This window comes from Hyperolius riggenbachi, chromosome 11 (assembly GCF_040937935.1).
Source record: "Hyperolius riggenbachi isolate aHypRig1 chromosome 11, aHypRig1.pri, whole genome shotgun sequence".
NCBI lineage: Eukaryota > Metazoa > Chordata > Amphibia > Anura > Hyperoliidae > Hyperolius > Hyperolius riggenbachi.
The window spans coordinates 195,695,910-195,714,557 of record NC_090656.1 but is presented as its reverse complement, the minus strand read 5'-3'; the positions used below and the strand labels follow the sequence as shown (position 1 = coordinate 195,714,557).

General features: G+C 45.8%; 1 protein-coding gene across 1 annotated transcript in view; it reads left to right on the top strand.

The window, feature by feature from the left end:
• The window catches only part of MYBPC3 (myosin binding protein C3), a 217,473-nt gene that overhangs the window by 177,674 nt on the left and 21,151 nt on the right, over nt 1-18,648 (top strand). Inside the window, exons 23-26 of the mRNA XM_068260679.1 lie at nt 4,910-5,044; nt 11,686-11,853; nt 13,533-13,621; nt 17,126-17,321. Of these exons, the coding sequence (XP_068116780.1) occupies nt 4,910-5,044; nt 11,686-11,853; nt 13,533-13,621; nt 17,126-17,321 (588 nt within the window). The remainder of the gene's footprint in view (nt 1-4,909; nt 5,045-11,685; nt 11,854-13,532; nt 13,622-17,125; nt 17,322-18,648) is intronic.

Here is an 18,648-nt window from a genome sequence, read left to right as displayed (position 1 = left end):
CATGCGTCCATCATCATCATTGCATGTGTGTGTATAGCTGGCCATATACTATGCACCATTTTTCCCAAGTAGATCTTATATTCAACAAAAACATCCAACTAGGCAAAAATTTTAGTTAACCACAGCACCACGGTTGTCCTGCGATTGATCCACAGGCGACATTACATGATCGGGATAGGCATTTTTTTCCACGTTCGACCCCCGACATTGCTCATAATGACAATTGCGGGACAGTTGAGTCACAGTTAAATAGTGTACGGGTAGTTTAAAGCTATAGCTCCTGGTGTCATAGTAGGTGGGTGCCAGGCTCGGATTTACATCACAGGAGCCCAATAGGTACAGATGTCGTGGCACCCTAGATTTCGCCCTCCATGTACCTACAAATGCCCGCTGAACCACACTGCAAGTGTTGGTCACTCTTCCCTTACTTCCCATACCCTTAACCATAATGGGTAGCTACAGAAGCCCCTTGCTATTATGTAGCCAGAGCTATCCACAGCTTTAAGTAGCTAGAGGCACCCCCAAGTATTAGGTAGCTAGAGGTACCTCCGACTGAAGGGAGATCTGGTCAGTGGAGAGCTGGGTGAGTTACCTCTCATTTACGCGATGCTTGGGACTTTGCATAGGTAATGCAGGAGGGAGGCACTAGGGGAGGGGAGTGAGCCGCTTTCCACCATCGGGCGCCTGTAGGCATGTGCCTACAGTGCCTTATGGCAAATCCAGCCCAGGTGGGTGCACAGGTGTGTATGCATGTGTGCAGGCGTGTGTGTGTTTTATATTTTATTGGCTGTGTGTGCTGTGCATGTTTCTGTGTGTCGGAGTACTCGTGTGCTTGTGCATCTGTTTGAGCAGGCTTTTGTGTATGTGTGTGAGTTGGCCACTGAGCAAAATCTGTACGGGTGGGGGGGGGGGGGGCTCCTGTACCAGAGAGGCCCAAAAAGCAGTGACAGTTTCAAAACGTATACAAACTCCATGCAGAGCCCTGTTTTAACACCAAAGTATTTTTACACATACACAGCAGTTTAGTAACCAAAGCTTCTAACATGCAGCCTCCTCTGCATGCTGTAGACAGTAAATGTGCTGGCTTGGCACCCTCGAATTGTCGCCGCCCTAAAGCACGTAATTCACCCTGCTTGATGGGAGAAGTGTAATGTAATGCCCCAATATGAACACAATACCCCAGTGTGAACTCTCATTCTGCTTACATCTTTCAGATACTGGGGCTGTTCTTGGGAAGTGTTGGTGCTCCATATCAATTGTTATTTACAGAGTGCTTTAGGGCACCCAATGTAAAACTTGCACTAGTGCCCCAAGATACTTATGACCACGGCTCTCTCAAAGTGGGGCACTTCACATGGAGTTTAGATGCATTGTCTGTGCACTTTGAAGCAAGGTAGCTTGGTTCACACTAAGGAGCTGAAGAGCAAGTTTATTCATTCATTTACTAAATACATCAGATTGTTCTTCTGCTTTTGGGAGCATAAAGCAAATGACCTTGCTTGAATATTGGAAATGGCCCCACCCACTTATCAGTTTACACGCACCTGATACTAACAGTTTAGTGAGGGCTGCCTCACTTTATTTCATGTGCTTTGTGTGTTTTATACTGAAAATAACAGTTCATGAGTGTTTGATGGTGTTAAATAGAGTAGTGCAGGTAAATAGTAACAGTGTGGAATTTTTTTGCCACTCAACTCCCTTACAGAGTGTCTTTTTACTGTTGCAGTAAACAAGTCATATAACAATACCAATCAGTTACTGAGCCTTATTATTGTCTATAAAAAGATGCTTAATGCTGGGAATACACGATGAGATTTTTCAACAGATTTACTGTCTGATCAATTTACGATCGTTTTTCCAGTCGATTTCCATTCACTTCTTTCTATGAGAAATTGATCAAAAAAATGATCGAAAATCAGATCAGACCTGTCGGAAATTATCTATCGAACCATCTATCTGCCCCCCAAAAAAAGTAAGAGGGGAGGCCTCTCCAGCTTCTTTATCCTCCTTCTGATATAGAACACTCCTTCATAGCAGGCTACATCCTCACTTGTAATTGGCTGGAACAGTCATGGTGGGCACACTGTTGTGGTGAGTGGTGGTTATGGTGGCCACACTGTTATGGCTGGTAGAGGTCATGGTGGCCACACTGATATGGCTGGTAGTGGTCATGGTAGCCACACTGTTATGGCTGGTAGAGGTCATGGTGGCCACACTGATATGGCCACTGATATGGCTGGTAGTGGTCATGGTAGCCACGCTGTTATGGTTGGTAGTGGTCATGGTGGCCACGCTGTTATGGCTGGTTGTGGTCATGGTGGCCATGCTGTTATGGCTGGTAGAGGTCATGGTGGCCACACTGATATGGCTGGTAGAGGTCATGGTGGCCACACTGATATGGCTGGTAGTGGTCAGGGTAGCCACGCTGTTATGGTTGGTAGAGATCATGGTGGCCACACTGATATGGCTGGTTGTGGTCATGGTGGCCACGCTGTTATGGTTGGTAGTGGTCATGGTGGCCACACTGTTATGATGAGTGGTGGTCATGGTGGCCACGCTGTTATGGCTTGTAGGGATCATAGTGGCCACACTGTTATGGCTGGTAGAGGTCATGGTGGCCACACTGATATGGCTGGTAGTGGTCATGGTAGCCACGCTGTTATGGTTGGTAGTGGTCATGGTGGCCATGCTGTTATGGTGGGGGGTGGTCATAGTGGCCACACTGTTATGGTGAGTGGTGGTCATGGTGGCCACGCTGTTATGGCTTGTAGGGATCATAGTTGTTATGGCTGGTAGTGGTCATGGTGGCCACACTGTTATGGCTGGTTGTGGTCATGGTGGCCACGCTGTTATGGTGAGTGGTGGTCATGGTGGCCACACTGTTATGGTGAGTGGTGGCCACACTTATGGTGGGGGGTGGTCATGATGGCCACACTGTTATGGCTAGTAGTTGTCATGATGGCCACACTGTGATGGTGGGTGGTAGTCATGGTTATATGATTCTGGGTGGATGGGACACTGAGGGAGTTAACACTGGGGAGCAGGGAGCCCTTGCATTTTTTTTTCTGGGGCCCCTTTGAAGTATAGTTACTCTTCCTTGTACTTACCAAGTTTGCTAGTTAAGGTACCCATAGACATGATACTTGATTCAATGTAAGTACACATTAGACAATTTTTAATGGACTAGACATTAGATTTAATTTAAACAAATTGAATCAAAAGAAACTCTATTAAAAAAAAAGGAGGCTCCATCAGTTACTTTGTTGACTGAACAACGACTGGGAAAGGCCGTTCTTTAGGAGATGGGGTAGGGTGAAGCTCGGGGAATGTGGGAGGAGCACTATGAGAGTGAGCCTCCATGGCTTTTTAGTGGCTTACTCTATCAGATCTTTTTTTCAGATATTCTTCTAATATCGGGCGTGGCACACCGGGAAGGTGGTAAATGACCAGTAGATATCAATTATTTACCACAAGAATAAAATGTACATCTGGAATTGCTGATACTGACCATTTCTGCCAAACATCTGCTGAACAGCATTGCCTGCCAAATAACTGTTCCCAAACGAAAACGCAATCCACCAGTACGGACGTTTACTGGCCAGGAATCAGGAGGGCATCGTGTGTCCATGGCAACCTGCCAGTGGTGAATGGAAAAACCCCATTCACTGCTGCATCAGCACTACAGTACATTGGCTGACTTTTGTTGGCCGAAACAAGGAAAATAGATAACAGTTTTATCAATCATTGCTCTTCAGAGTCTTTGGGCAAATCTGCAGGTGGTAAGTTGACCACAGTTGCTTGCCAGCCTGCCATATGCAAAGCTAAGAAGAAAGACCAACAAGTAGTGGTCATGGTCATGCTTGAAATTTTTTTCTGCGTTCATCAAATCATGCACAATATAAAGCAGACATGCAGACTAAATTTTAGACATGGAAAAATCACAAATGCAATTTGCATACCAATACATAACCACTGATTCTACTATTGTTCATTAAACAATATCAGTCACAATGTTTAACGAGACAGGAAAAAAGAGCTCCGGACATTTGGGCGCCGCCATAGGCTGTAATGTAAATTATGGCTACAGCGGTGTTCCGAGGGTAATTTGGGCGCCGGCAAAAGCCGGAGCCCAAATTACTAAAAAATCAGTGCAATTCAGCCACCAGGAATAGCTGGCAGCCAAATTGCATCTTTCTCCTGAGTCCATGGCGGCCTGGAGAGGGAATAGTAATTATCACTGCCACAAAATTTGCAATAGCGGGGTGAACCTTTTTTGGCTTCACCCTGTGCCCAAATTCCTTGGTGCCCTTTTTTGCATGTATGCACTGATATTACTCTTTGAACAACATTACTGTTTTTGACTTTGGTCTGCCACCAGACCTCATAGTACAGGTGCTGGTAGCGCCATTCATTAGCTGATCACAATCTCTTCACTATCGTCGATGCTGACATAGACTGGCCACACACTGAATCACAGAATGTGGTTCTGATCTGAAGGGCCCTAGATTGGTACACTGGACTTGCTACAGACAGAGCCAGCGCTTATTATAAGGGCAAACTGGGCCATCACCCATGACCCAGAGCCTTTGGGGGCCCCCAAGTCTCCCCTCTTAAAGGACGTCCCTATTGAGATCCAGAGGTGGGGTGGAGGGACAAAGGCCACCTTATATGTAGGGCACGAAGACCTACTTCCATGTAGGGGTGAGGGACAAAGGCCACCTAATACCTCTATATATGGGGGGAGAGAATTTGAGGGCTCATGTTCATTTTTGCCCAAGGCCCCATTGTACCTAAAACCAGCCCTGGCCTCAGGCATCTATTATTGACCTCACACAAACCATTGCTAGCGTTGTATTGTTGTGCTTGTGATGTATTGTTGACCTTCTTCCCATCTTGTGTCCCTGTGCAGCTCCTACAAGCGAGCCCGTTCAGCTGTCTGTGGAGGATGTCAGTGACACCAGCATCACACTGAAATGGAGGCCTCCAGAGAAGATCGGGGCAGGAGGCCTGGATGGATACATCATAGAGTACTGCAAGGAGGGCTGTAAGTGTCAACGTTCTGCTAAGCCTCCGTCTTCAGTGTCTGAGGGAAGAAAAAGCTCAAAGAGGGTCAATTCACTAACCTACAGTAAAACTTTGTGCGTAAATAGCACATTGCAGTCTTACCTTTATTTACGCCACTAGAGTAACGTGCGCTGCGCAATTAACGCAACCCGCGATACATGACTAATACTCGCACTGCTACAGTAACGTGCGTTGTGTACCGTGGGTTGTGCTAATTACTTAAAGCAAGCTACCCTACTGCTGTTTAGTCATTTGAACCTGTGGATTTTCATGGGTTGTTTCCGGAGTTCTAGATATACTAGGCTTGGTCCACAAATGAAAAGGTGTCCAGTCCTGTCAGTTTTTGGCTCGGGTCACACTTGTCCATGCAGAAAACCATCAGTTTTTTGCCATGGGCTTTTATTGAGTTTTTTTACCTATGTTTGCATTTTTCGTGTGCTTTTTTCAAGCGTTTCCATTTGTGTTTTTTAATTAACCGCTTGAGGACCAAAGGCTCACACCCCCCTTAGTGACCAGGCTATTTTTTACAATTCAGCACACTGCAGCTTTAACAGTTTGCTGCACGGCCATACAACTCAGCACTCAAATTAATCTGTCCTCCTTCTACAGAGCTTTCTGTTGGTGACATCTGATTGCAGCTGCGGTTTTAATGTTTATTTTTTTTTTATTAATAATATTGCTTTTTTTTTTTTAAAATAAAATAGGCTATTTTTTCCTATTGCCCCCCCCCCCCCCGACATCCAATCATATAGATCGCCTCTTATAGGCATCAGCCCATGAGAGCGATCTGTATTCCTGCCTATCTAGGGGACAGCCAAGTGACAGGGGTGTCCCTTGTACAGCACTGCACTATATTGCAGCGCTGTACAAGTAATTTTGGCCTTTTTCTTTATTTTTACTTTTATTAGCTGAGTTACGTAGCTCCGCTCTGTAAAAAACCTGCCAGCCGCGATTACGGCTGGCAGGTTTTTTACAGAGCAGAGCTCCGTAACTCAGCTAATCTCCGCCCCCAGGACTTGACTTCGATCTGCGTTAGGCAGTCCTGGGCCTGAGGAGCCACCTTCCTGAAGCCCATCAGCGTTAGGCAGTCGGGAAGGGGTTAATATTCGTATTTGACAAGTAAAAAAATCATTTTCAAATTAGTTTTTACCTTATTTGATCAAAAACGCATGGGAAACGCATTTTGTGAAGCCCATAGACCAGGGGTCCCCAAACGTTTTGGGTCGAGAGCCGGGTCAACATACTTCAGACTGCTGGGGGGCCGGAGTATACATAAAATGATGTACAAGTCTTTGTGGGCCAGACGGTGAAGCATACCTAGGTGACAACCTGCAGTCCAATTAGAATTGAATTGCATTGGGAACCAGCGAATAACTGCTTTCTGGCTTCCATGTGGATGGGTGGTGCCAGCACTGCTATTCTATATGTGGACCACCAATATTTAAAGATGCAGCTGACCGCATCTATAAGTAATACATTTTGTGCCTGGGGGGCCGGTAAAAAAAGCCTCAGGGGGCCACATTCGGCCCACGGGCCTTAGTTTGAGGACCACTGCCATAGACTATCATTATGTGCGTTTTTGCTTGTGTTTTCAAAAACTCAGCCATATAAACACATGCAAAACTGATGTTTGAGGCATGTGTCCTAGTAAAACTGATGCAAAACTGACAGCATAGTACTGGACTGGAAATATGCAGATTTATGTGTGAGCCAGGCCTTACTGCAAAAAGTTAGCATAGGACCGTGCCTACAGTTTAGTCCCTAATATGCTCTATTCAACTTCCTTCTGTAATAGGGCTGAAGAGAGGAGATAAGAAACCCCTAAGGGCTGTTTCACACCGAAAATTGTAAAAAAAAATTGCTATTGTTATTCTAATTTTGTCACGATTGTTCGTGATGGCTCCCAAATCGATGCATGCAGTGCTTTTGTAATTACAAACTCTGCAGTGAGAATGCTCTCATTGGGCGCGACTGCACTAGCAATTTATCAGCGCAAACACTGTGAAATCACCCGGGGTGTGAACCAGCCCTAAAGCTGCCCATTAACGATACAATCTGCTGTAAGATCGAACCTTTCCAATTATCGGTATTGTTTTTCGGATTGATCCCATCAGTCTGATCGAATTGGCTAGACAAGACAAAGAACATTTACATTGCGCTTTTCTCCTGTCAGACTCAAAGCACCAGAGCTGCAGCCACTAGAGCATGCTCAGTAGGCAGATACATTGTTAGGGAGTCTTGCCCAACAACTCCTTACTGTATAGATAAGGCCAAAACTTGATAAGTCTGATCATACGGTGGATTGTCTAGTTAATGGCCACCTTTAGAGAGGTGGAACGGGCCTTTTTTACTTAGGTGCTACCGAGCCAGAGAACACTTTGAGAAAATCCAGTTCAGCGTTTTTGGATCACTTATGTTTTTCAAAACGTCTGGCTGCTTCTAGGTGTCAAAACTGTGCAATTGCTCCCTGGGTCATATCACAACATAGTGGAGTTGCTGAACAGTTGTGCACATTACTGCAGTCGCATAACTGCCAATTTTTGCAACAATGAAAACTTTATTGAATACATCTAACCCTTTCTGGTTTAATTAAGGCTAGTTACACACCAGGACGTTGCTTTTTAGGGGATGTTATAGGGCACATAACGTGCCCCTAACGCAACACCTGGTGCTCTCTGGTGTGGACGTCGGAGTGAGCCGCGCTGTGCAGCTCACTCTGGCGTCCATGATGCGTACTCTTGGACGCATGCGGCATCACGTGATCCCGCCCGGCCAATCGCCGCACAGAGCGGTCACTCCAGGAAGTAAACACTGCACGTCACTGAGTGCAGTGAATATTAATTAGCCATGTGCCCGGCCGCTCTCCCCTCCTTCCCAACATGACTGAACATGTGCAAACAGTCTAACGCGGCTTAGCCGCGTTACAATGTAACGCAACGTGGGCAGTGTGAACAGCCCACTTGTGTTACATTGCTGTGCGTTGGGGGAGCGTTACAGGCTGCACTAACGTGCGCCTATAACGTCCCTGTGTGCAAGAAGCCTAAAGGTAAGTTCTTGATGTTTGTTCTGCATAGGCATGAAGTCTAATTTACTAACTAATTTTCAGTCCTTACTATATTCTGATATGACTCAGGTAGTGTTGCAAACTTTGCCATTTAACAACACCTGTGGTTTAAAAAGATCCACAGATAATTGTCATATGAAACAATTATTAGTGATTATTTGGGGTGCCAGAAACAGAGTGAATACTGTATAGGCATACTGATTGGATTTTAGTGAGCAGCCTGTTCCAATCAGTGGAGAGGGGGGATCCTTTCTATGTCAACAGTAGCATGAGCCAGGGATTATTCATCTTAACCAATCACAGGAGTAGAGGCCGCTGGTGCCAGGGGACACCTGCACACAGTCTAGATTTTCACAATCATTTTGAATGATGAGAATATAAAGCATGGTTTGTTGTCTTGCGGATATTCTGGTCCTGGCCATTTATTCCTGATAATGATGACACTGACAGATCGTTGAGTGGCAAGGAACTGAGCAGAGATGGGTTTAGTGAATGTTATCATTGGCCGTGTATGAACGCCTTATGTAGGCATAAGTTCATCCCAGGCTCGCCTAATACTAAAGTGCAGATTAAAAGCTTATCCTCTTGAGTTCCCGGTGGCCTCTCCACAACTGGGTCTCTTGCCACGATAAACACTCCAGAGCGATTGTAGTCCGCACTGTGAGGGCTGCAGGAAGGATGCCAAGGACAGAATTAATTGTAATCCTGACCGGCTCTTCCTGCGAGCTCTAATCAGGCGCTACCTGAGAGCTTTGCACAGTATCCATTTACTTCTGGCCTCTAACCAATTGATAATGATTTAATGTGATTAGGGCAGGATGTCTGCGGGGGGCGCTATCTCCATTACCTGAGCTTGGGGGCACACAGTGTCGGGGAAGGTGCCAGTGTGCTCAGAGCGCTGTGCGGGTGTACGCAGCTCCTAGGCTTACATTGCAGTGATGGGTGACACTTGTACCAGCCTCTTTCCTTTCCACCCGCAATGTAAAATGACTCTGGCATTCACGGATCTGATTTCCTGGCGACAAGTGCCAGGATAAAGCCCGTTGCCAGATGTATGAAAAAAATGCAGGCGTGTGTGAATTCCTGGCAAATACGTAGGTTTTATTTATAAACATCTCCCACACTAGCTGCGCTGTTAAGGCCAAAGCAATTTGCCAACACATGCATTAACGTGCCAGCTGGGAATATCTCCAGTTGTAGAGTATTTTTGTAGACGGCACACTCTGTCGTCCCAACACACTTCTAGGCATCTCCACAAAGTGGGTGCGAAGAGCAAGAAGCAGTTACAAAGTGTGCTCTCCCTAAGCAACCTACAATGGTTGGGTACAGTCAGCTTGGCTCCAAGCAGCTTTGTTTTCTGCAGTTTGTCCTGGTTTCTAATAGCTGTAGGAGCTGCCATTTCCCCCCATCCCTTCTGTCTGCCCTTATTTATCCAGGAGAAATTGTGAACGCAATCAAGTGTGACTTCTTTAAACTGTTTGAAGTACAGTGTACTGTCGCCCCACTGATGAAAGCTTTTGTTTGCTCATTTGTACTGCTAATTACAGCAGTTCTTATCTTATCTGCCTGCTATTTCTATGGGCAGTAGGTCATAGAAGGGCAATAAAACCTTCTAGCATTTACATGTAAAAAGAAGAGGTAGAATGGATTTTTATTAGTAATGAGTCCTATTGTTAGCATGCATTTTTAATGTATTATTGATCTGCACGCATTAATCTGCACGATTCCAAAGCATTTTTGGTGGTGCAGCCGCCGCACCGCAGTGCTGACACCAATATACAGTGTGAAGCCGGCCTCAAAAGGAAATAAATATGGCAGCCACCATATCCCTCTCCCTTCAGCTTCCCTTTAATTTTGCCTGGCTGAGAGAGCCATGTCTACTCTGGTGTCACTCCTGTTTGTCACCTGGGGAGTATTTGTGGTGAAGACTGGCAATGTGGTGTTGTTTGGCAATTGAGAATACATCAGATTCAAGGACACTCTCTAGTTGTTTCTGGAATCAGTAAACAGGAAACTGTAATCTGTACAGCTGGGATAACATATCTACCCTCCTCCTGCTGCCCAGACTGAGCTCCCATAAGCCCTTGCTACATAGGTTTCAGAGTGTCAAGGCACTGGAAAAGCTGTGGGCAAGACTTGTTTAGTTTATAGGGAATTAGAGTATTAAACCAAAAAAAAAAAGTATTTGGCTTGAGGAATGCCCTATAACCTATATGTAAGGAACGCAATTATGCAGTGAGTAAAAGTGTATATCGGATCCCTTTTGGATCCGAGATAAACTTTTACTCATTGCATAATTGTGTTCCTTACATATAGTTTATAGGGCATTCTTCAAGCCAAATATGTTTTTTTTTGTTTAATGCTCTTTTTAATTCCCTATAAACTAAACAAAGCCTCGCCTACAGCTTTTCAGAGTGACTTGACACCGTAGCAAGGGCTTATGGGGGAGCTCAGTCTGGCCAGGAGGAGGAGGTTTCAGAGGGGACGAGGGAGGAGGAGAGGGGATTGAGCTAAGGGCTGCAGATGCTATCAGCTCGCCTGTGTGTAATGTGACAAACAGAACATGGCCGCTCTCATTGTATCACAGGAAGGAATAATCATAAACAGTTGAAGCTGTTTGCAGCTAGATATGCTGTGTAAACTTTAGATAAGATATATAGACAAGTTACTTGTTATAGTTAGTTTTTCATCTCGGATCCACTTTAAAGTAAATGTAGGCAAAGGCAAGAAAAAAAAGTCTGATACTTACCTATGGACTGGGAAAGCTCTGGATCCTGTAGAGCCATCCCTGTCCTCTTTTGTACTCCTCGTTCCAGCTCCGTCACCTCTGTTTAATTTGCCGCCTCGGGAGGACTCCTGTACCTAAGTGCTTCTGAAGATGGGCGGCTCTGTACTGCAATAGACCGAGTGCTCGTGCAAGTGTGCTCATGCAAATGCAGTATAGAGCCACCCATCTTCTGAAGCACTCGGGGACACTAGTGCTTCTGAAGTCTCTCAAGGGCTTACAGACGTTTACTGAGTACACACAACAAGAGTGACACTGCTGGAACAAGAGAAGCAAGAGAAGACAGGGAAGTCTCTATAGCAGTGGTCCTCAAACTAAGGCCCGCGGGCCGAATGTGGCCCCCTGAGGATTTTTTACCGGCCCCCCCACACACAAAGTGTATCACTTATAGATGCGGTCAGCTACATCTTTAAATATTAGTGGTCCGCATATCGAATAGCAGTACTTGCACCACCCATCCACATGTAAGCCAGAAAGCAGTAATTCCCTGGTTTCCAATCAAATTCCACAGCAGGTGGACTGCAGGTTGTCACCTGGGTATGCTTCACTGTCTGGCCCGCAAAGACTTCTATATCATTTTATGTATACTCCGGCCCCCCAGCAGTCTGAAGTATGTTGACCCGGCCCTCGACCCAAAACGTTTGGGGACCCCTGCTCTATAGGATCCGGAGCCCTTCCTGTCCATTTGCTTTGATAGGGTAGTCATAGTCATTGCCATTGTGTTTTATCCAATCTACTTGACATGTCACTGTATCCTTGTTGTCTTCTGCAGCCAGCGAGTGGGTGCCAGCTCTGCAGGGCCTGACTGAGAGGACCTCTTGTATGATAAGGGACCTTCCCACCGGGGCAAGACTCACCTTTAGAGTCAAAGCAATAAACCTGGCAGGACCCAGCGAGCCCTGCACCATGAAGGAGCCTGTGACCATCCGGGAGATCATGCGTAAGTGTGGCAGGAACATGCTGAGATACTCAACATATCTCCCCTGGCTTACTGCGGCATCTCCAGTGACTCCAGAGGAGGCCTAGAGGGGACATCATATGCTAGCCAGCAAACCTGGACCGGATGCATTAACCCCTTGGCGTTATGATTCTTTCTGGATTTTAGGGTCTAAAGCGGTGCAATTTTTTTAAAACCTGGAAAAAATCATGCTGCCAGAGAGATCTGCAGCAGTTTTAAAAATCACTCACCTCCCTGGCTCCAGCGCTGGAGTTTTCCCTCCATCCTCCAGGTGGCGCTGCAACTTTCAAGTGAAATTGCCAGCTGTCGTCATGACGACAGCCGGCAATCTCACCAGGAGGAAGCAGAGCCCCGGAGGAGAGGAAGAAGAATGGCGGCTGACGTTGGGATCCCATGGGAGGTATGTACAAATGCCCACGGCGCGATATACTCTGCAGTAGCCTCCTGGCGGCTACCCCGAGCAGAGGTCGTGATTACTGCTCTTAGCTGCAGTTTTCTGCCCCGACCCTCGGCAATACCACCAAGGAGGTTAAAGAGGCACTGTAGTGACATATAGCAGAAGGCAGTAAGTTATCCAGGATACCCACATTTACATATAATATCCTGGTTTCAGCATCAGAAACACTTCCTATAGTTATGTATTGCTGTACTATATATTGGCATGTAGCCCCACTCTTCCAGTGAGGCTTTCCCTAGGCTGCTTATTATGCGGAATTCTCCCCCAGAGATCTTTTCTACTTGGTTTAGATATCTCATTCCGTACAGATCACCTGGCAGGACTAAAGGTGTCACCACCAGTGATAAATGTCAGAATGTAAATCAGGGAGAAGAAATGTTTTACAATGGACAAGCAGTAACTAAATAATCTGTAAATGAGTGTTGTAAAAACAAATAATAGCAATTGTATTCATTATGTTACGTTGATCACAGTTCCTCTTTAATTAACTTAGTAGGAACTGCTAAACCATCCAGTGTAGAAATAGAGGAGGGGGTGGTGCAGGTGGGGAAGGTGGAGCTGGAACTTTGCAGAGATTGTTCGGGGAGGATCAGTCTTTATCCATTTCAATGTTCTCATTTTACTGTACTGCTCACATAAGTTTTTGGGGTTTGTCCTCCACTTCTGGGTGCTAGAAGTCTTTCTCCTAACTTGCTTGAAGAATCTGTAGGGTTTGTATGGCTGACATTGTGAAACCCCTCCCACAGTGTGATGTCATGCTGTCTGTGAACCTCGTTACATTGTGGGAAATAACAGCAATATCACTCTCTGTGCATAGAACTCTCAGTAATATTCTTTATAGATCACCTGGCAAAACTAAAGATGGCACCACCAGTGATACATTTCAGAATGTAAATCAGGGAGAGGAAAGATTTTACAATGGCCAGACAATACTAAATGAATACTATACATGAATATTGTAAAAAAAAAACAAGCAATTTTATTGGCTATATTATATTCACTACAGTTCCTCTTTAACTCCTTTTGATAAAGTTTGAATGGTTCTGCTGAAGCAGGGGCGGCTGATGGTGTAAGGCTGTTACAATGGCTGAGCTTTATGTTCAGAGTAAAAAGAGATAGGGTCATGTTGGGATATACAGTCACTGGAGTGTAGTACAATCATAAACCTGTATAAACATTCTCAACATTTCTTGCTTCCCTTTAGAGAGGCCAAAGATCTGGCTCCCTCGTTATCTGAGACAAAAGTTCCTGAAGAGGGTCGGAGAGACAGTGAACATTGTCATCCCCTTCCAGGTATGTCCAAGCCACTGGGTAATGCTCTATGGGCAGGGGCGTAGCAATAGGGGGTGCAGAGGTAGCGACCACATCGGGGCCCTCCCTCAACTGTAGCATTAGCTCTCTGTTGGTCCTGTGCTCATAATAATCACTTCTGTAGATGCTTTGAATAGTGGTAATCATTAACAAACTGCTCCCCATCCCCTTCTTGCACCTCTGACACTGTAGTTGCCATTGGCAGGTTTTGGTGTGCCACATCAATTGTTATGTATAGAGTGCTTGGAGGGCCCCATTGTAAAACTTGCATCGGGGCCCACAGCTCCTTAGCTACGCCACTGTCTCTGGGGTTGGGTGGGGTGTGTGTGCATAGCTCACAACTGCACCCCTTTTGCAGGGACAGTCCCTCTTTGGGAATCCAATCCCTCTGTCCCTCTTTCTTCCTCATCTGTCCCTGTTTCTGGACTGATGTACAGAACTGTGTAAATACATGTTTTTTCCACTGAAAATGTGTTTAATTGACTCTGAGCTTTATTCCCATTTTTTAAATGGATGTATTTCTTGTTTGCAAATGTTAATATGATGGAAGATGAATCAGGATAGAAAGGACCAGTGTAGGTTGAATGACAAAACAAGATATTTTTCTGTCGCTATGACGGCAGAGCGCTGTGAGCTGGTCAGGAGCCGATTTCATTGGCTTCTGACCTTATCACATTTGTAGTGTTGTCTCGCGCACACTAAAGGATCCAACCCATTGTCTGTAGGGGGAGTGCAACAATTGCTGCTGCTGCCTGCTGAGAACACATTGCTGGATGAGAGTGCTTAGAGGAGCCTGACTCCCACCTCCCTAACAGGAGCTGATTTGCAGCGACAATTTTGCTCCAAGCAAAGATTACCTTGATAAAGGGGCCCTATGTCGCTCCGAAACATTGGCTATAAGCTTTTACATGGAGCCAATAAAGATTAACTTTATATATGCCAGCTCTTTACTTTGTCGTTGTTCGCAGATATTACCAGCACACCAGGGTTTATGAAACGCACTTTATTGTGCCAGTTTCCACAAGAAATCCAACAAAGTGCGTTTCATAAAGTGCATTTCATAAACCCTGATGTGCTGGTAATATCTGCGAACTGTACTAATGGTGGCACTGCCTATGCCACTTTACCAAGCACCCGGAAACAACAGATGGTGTTCCAGCTTTATCCTGTGACATTGCTCTTTACTTTGTTGGCTCCTGACCCTGTGGTCAATGTGAGCCACTGAGATCCCTGGCAGGGATAACAGCTCCCAAACAGGGCGTAGATTTCAACTAGTGCGGTCCGGAAATCGGTTTAGTCTGGTACACACCTTGCAATTTCCTTTCAGATTGACGGGGTGAATAAAAAATTTCCAAGAGGTCCAATCAGCTCTTGATTGATAACGCAATCAATTTTCGAATTACTACTGCACAAAATCAATCGGAAGCTGATGGGACCTGTTGGAAATTATGGTTTTGAACCGTCGATCCAACTGGAAATTCCATGGTGTGTACCAGTCTTTACTCATGCGTTATAATGGCGTTATTGGCCAGAGGGCAGTTCAGCCAGGGATTACTTTTGTCTTTCTCTAATTATTGAGATAGTGGACAGGCTTGTTGTTGGACCCGATAGTGGTATCAGTGTAGAGGTCCTCTAAGCTTTCTCTTTGGACAGAGCGATTAGTTACCATAATGAGTAGAGGTATGAGGAGGTGAGTGAGGGGTCAGCATACAGACAAGCTGGTTAGTAAACTGCTAGGCTGGCTGACTTTGGACAATGGGAGAAGATACAGGACATGTGGCTATATTTAGTCTCCAGTGTTGATGTGTACAGTATGTGGGGTAAGTGGATCATTGAAGGACGCTATTATCATTTTACGAGAGATAGAAATAGGATGAGAGCGGGTCTAAGGACAACAAAGGGCATAACAGGGAAGGCCGGCTACCCAGTAAAATCCTGGTGTGACTTTCTCTTCATGCTGAGATGGTCAGTGTCAAATTGTATGCAGCGTCTCAAGTTACTACATGTTGATGCACTAAAACCTTCATCACGTGTGGTTCCCGTTCCATGCAGCATTCACAACCGCATTTATTAATACAGAACAACCTAGCTTTATTGAAAATAATCTTACTAGAGCGGGCACTCCATCAGCGTTCAAGGGTGTTTGATAAGGTTAGTATAGGCAATACCATGGATTCTATGCAGTTACAATTGTTATCAGCACACCAAGTCCAACAATTGTTTTGGGGGCCTTGCAGGGTCCTTGATAAAGGGGGACCCTGCGAGGCCCCCAAAACGAATGTTGTGCTTTTAGTGGATACTAACACAATCAAAAGCGTGATTGGTTGGTGTGCTGATCACATTTGCAACTACTTTAAGCGACTACATGAGGCTGCAAACATATAGTTGTCACCTCTATTACATTTCCTCATTAATCTCCCCTGCTAACCCCTGTCTCTCCCCTCCTAGTGTCTCTACCCCACTACCCTCTAGAGCAGGGGTGTCAAGCTCAAATACAAAGTGGGCCGAAAATGAACACTGGGACCAAGTCATGGGCCAACCTCAAGGTCTAGTGACCACCTCCTTCCCTTATAAAGTTCCCTGGTGTATAATGGCCCCCTCCCCTATACAGATTCCTGGTATCTAGTGGTCTCACGCCCTACCCTATACAGTTCTCTGGTGTCTAGTGGTCTCACAACCCTCCCCTATACAATTACCTGGCGTCTAGTGTTGCCACGCCCTCACCTATACAGTTCCCTAATGTCTAGTGACCCTTGTCCCTCCCCCTATACAGTTCCCTGGTGTCTAATGCTTATCCCCTCACCCATATTGCTACCTTGATGATCTAGGGCTTCACCTCAAGTATAGCTTCAGCTTCCCTGATTGTCTAGAGTGGGCCAAATGTAATGTCAAACAATTAATGCTCCCCCCCAGCAAAAATATTTCTCACACACCTTCCCTTGCCTCCCCTTGGTGCCCCTCACGGCCTTGAGGCCCATCTCAAGGATCATAAACCAAGTGCGGCCATGATGATATTGACACCTATAACAAGTGTAGGCACAAAAACACCTGATCTGCAGGATGGAACCCTTTATTCCAGGAAGGGAAGGTTAGTAGTTGGGGGTCCCCCACAGCTCTGGTCCCCCCACAGGGACTGATCCCCTTGAGATACGCCCCTGCCAAATGTGACCTATTTTATGATAATAGGTTTACCCACGTGTTAAATAAAGTAGCGTAAGAAGAAGAAAACACTTTTAGTGATTTATTAAAGCCAAAGTTCTTTAATTAAGCAAAAAACCATACCGGTACATTTCGTAGCATGCACCCTTCTTCCTCAGGTTATAGTGCGCCAAGGCTCAGAAGTAACAGTGTGTGAGCGTCCTGACCTGTTCTAACTCATGCAGTAGCCTTGTATGGGATGCGAGTTTACAAAGGTGGAATTTCACATAAATGGTTATTTACAAAATCATTTATTGGTAATAAACCAAAACTTTTTGTGGGTTTTAGGGAAAGCCACGCCCTGTAGTCACCTGGTTGAAGGACGGGCAGCCTATTGACCCAAAGCAAGTGGGCATCAGGAACAGTGAAGCCGACACCATCCTCTTCATCAGATCTGCCGAGAGGCATCACTCCGGAGAGTACCAAGTTAAAATCCAGATTGAGAACTGCGAGGATTCAGCCACCATCCAGATTCAGATTGTGGGTAAGTAACAATGGCAGAGGATGTCATGGAAACGCGGTGGCAAGAACTGACAATACCACATTGTATAAAGCAGTTGATTGTGGCACTGATCAACTGGACTGTAATACATTTTGTCGCAAAGAATCTTAGCACTGCTGGCGCTGATCATGTACGAGCAGCATTTTATCTGATAGCTAGGGTTAGTGCGTGGATAATGCTAGGCACACACCATTCAATTTTCTGGCAGATTTACCTGCCAGATCGATTATTTCGAACATGTCCGATCTGAATTTTGATCTATTTTTTTTTTTTATTTATTTTAGTTTTTTTTTTTTAATCGATTTTCATTCAGTTCTATGAAAATCGGTCAAGAAAACGATCGGAAAATCGGACATGTTGGAGATAATTGATCTGGCAGGTAAATCTGCCAGAAAATTGTATGGTGTGTAGAGCTGCCCAAATCCGGAACCGGGAGATACCCGGATAGTTGCTATCCGGATATCTCCCAGTAAACCTGTGCGGGGTGGGCGTGGGGGTCAATCTTACCTGTCTGACGTCTTCTTCGTCCGTCCCTCGGCGCCTCCCACGATGCATTACAAACACTTCCTTCTTCAACCCGGAAGGAGGAAGTGTTTGTAATCACGTGACCACCGCTTGGACCGCATCATGGGAGGTGCCGAGGGACGGACTGAAGAAGACGGCAGACAGGTAAGATTGGCCCTCCCCGCACAGGTTTACTGGGAGATATCCGGATAGAACTATCCGGATGTCTCCCGGATCTGGATTTGAGCAGCTCTGATGGTGTGTACCTAGCAACTGGATTAAATTAAATCTAGCGATGATGGGCAGATTCGCCCAAGAATCAAATCTCTCTCTAATTGAATCCGATTAGAAAGAGATCTGTCGGCCCATACACTTCAGGCTGATTCCCGATCAATTTCATGCTGTAATTGATTCGGAATCGGCCTTGTGGCGCTGCATCCGCTGGCCCGACGCTGTCCCCCCCCCCTCGTCAATGTCCAATGTGCCCACCTGGTACTCAGTGCTCTACTTTAGCTGTCCATGGCCGCTGCTTCCTCCAGTCTTCATCCTCCGTCCAAAAACACATGCCCCGTGAGGTTGCCGGAGTAACGTGGGGGCGTGTGGGTGACGTCACAACGCAATTATATGGGGCTTATGTATGGATGGAGCCTGGAGCCAGTGGTGGACACAGATAGGTACAGTATTGTGCACTGGGCACCAGGGGGGCACATTGGACATTACAGCGGACAGCGCTGTGTCATTAGAGGGTATACAGCATTTCGGGTTCCATCGCATTCGCTGCTCGTCCCGCTATAGCATGCCGTAA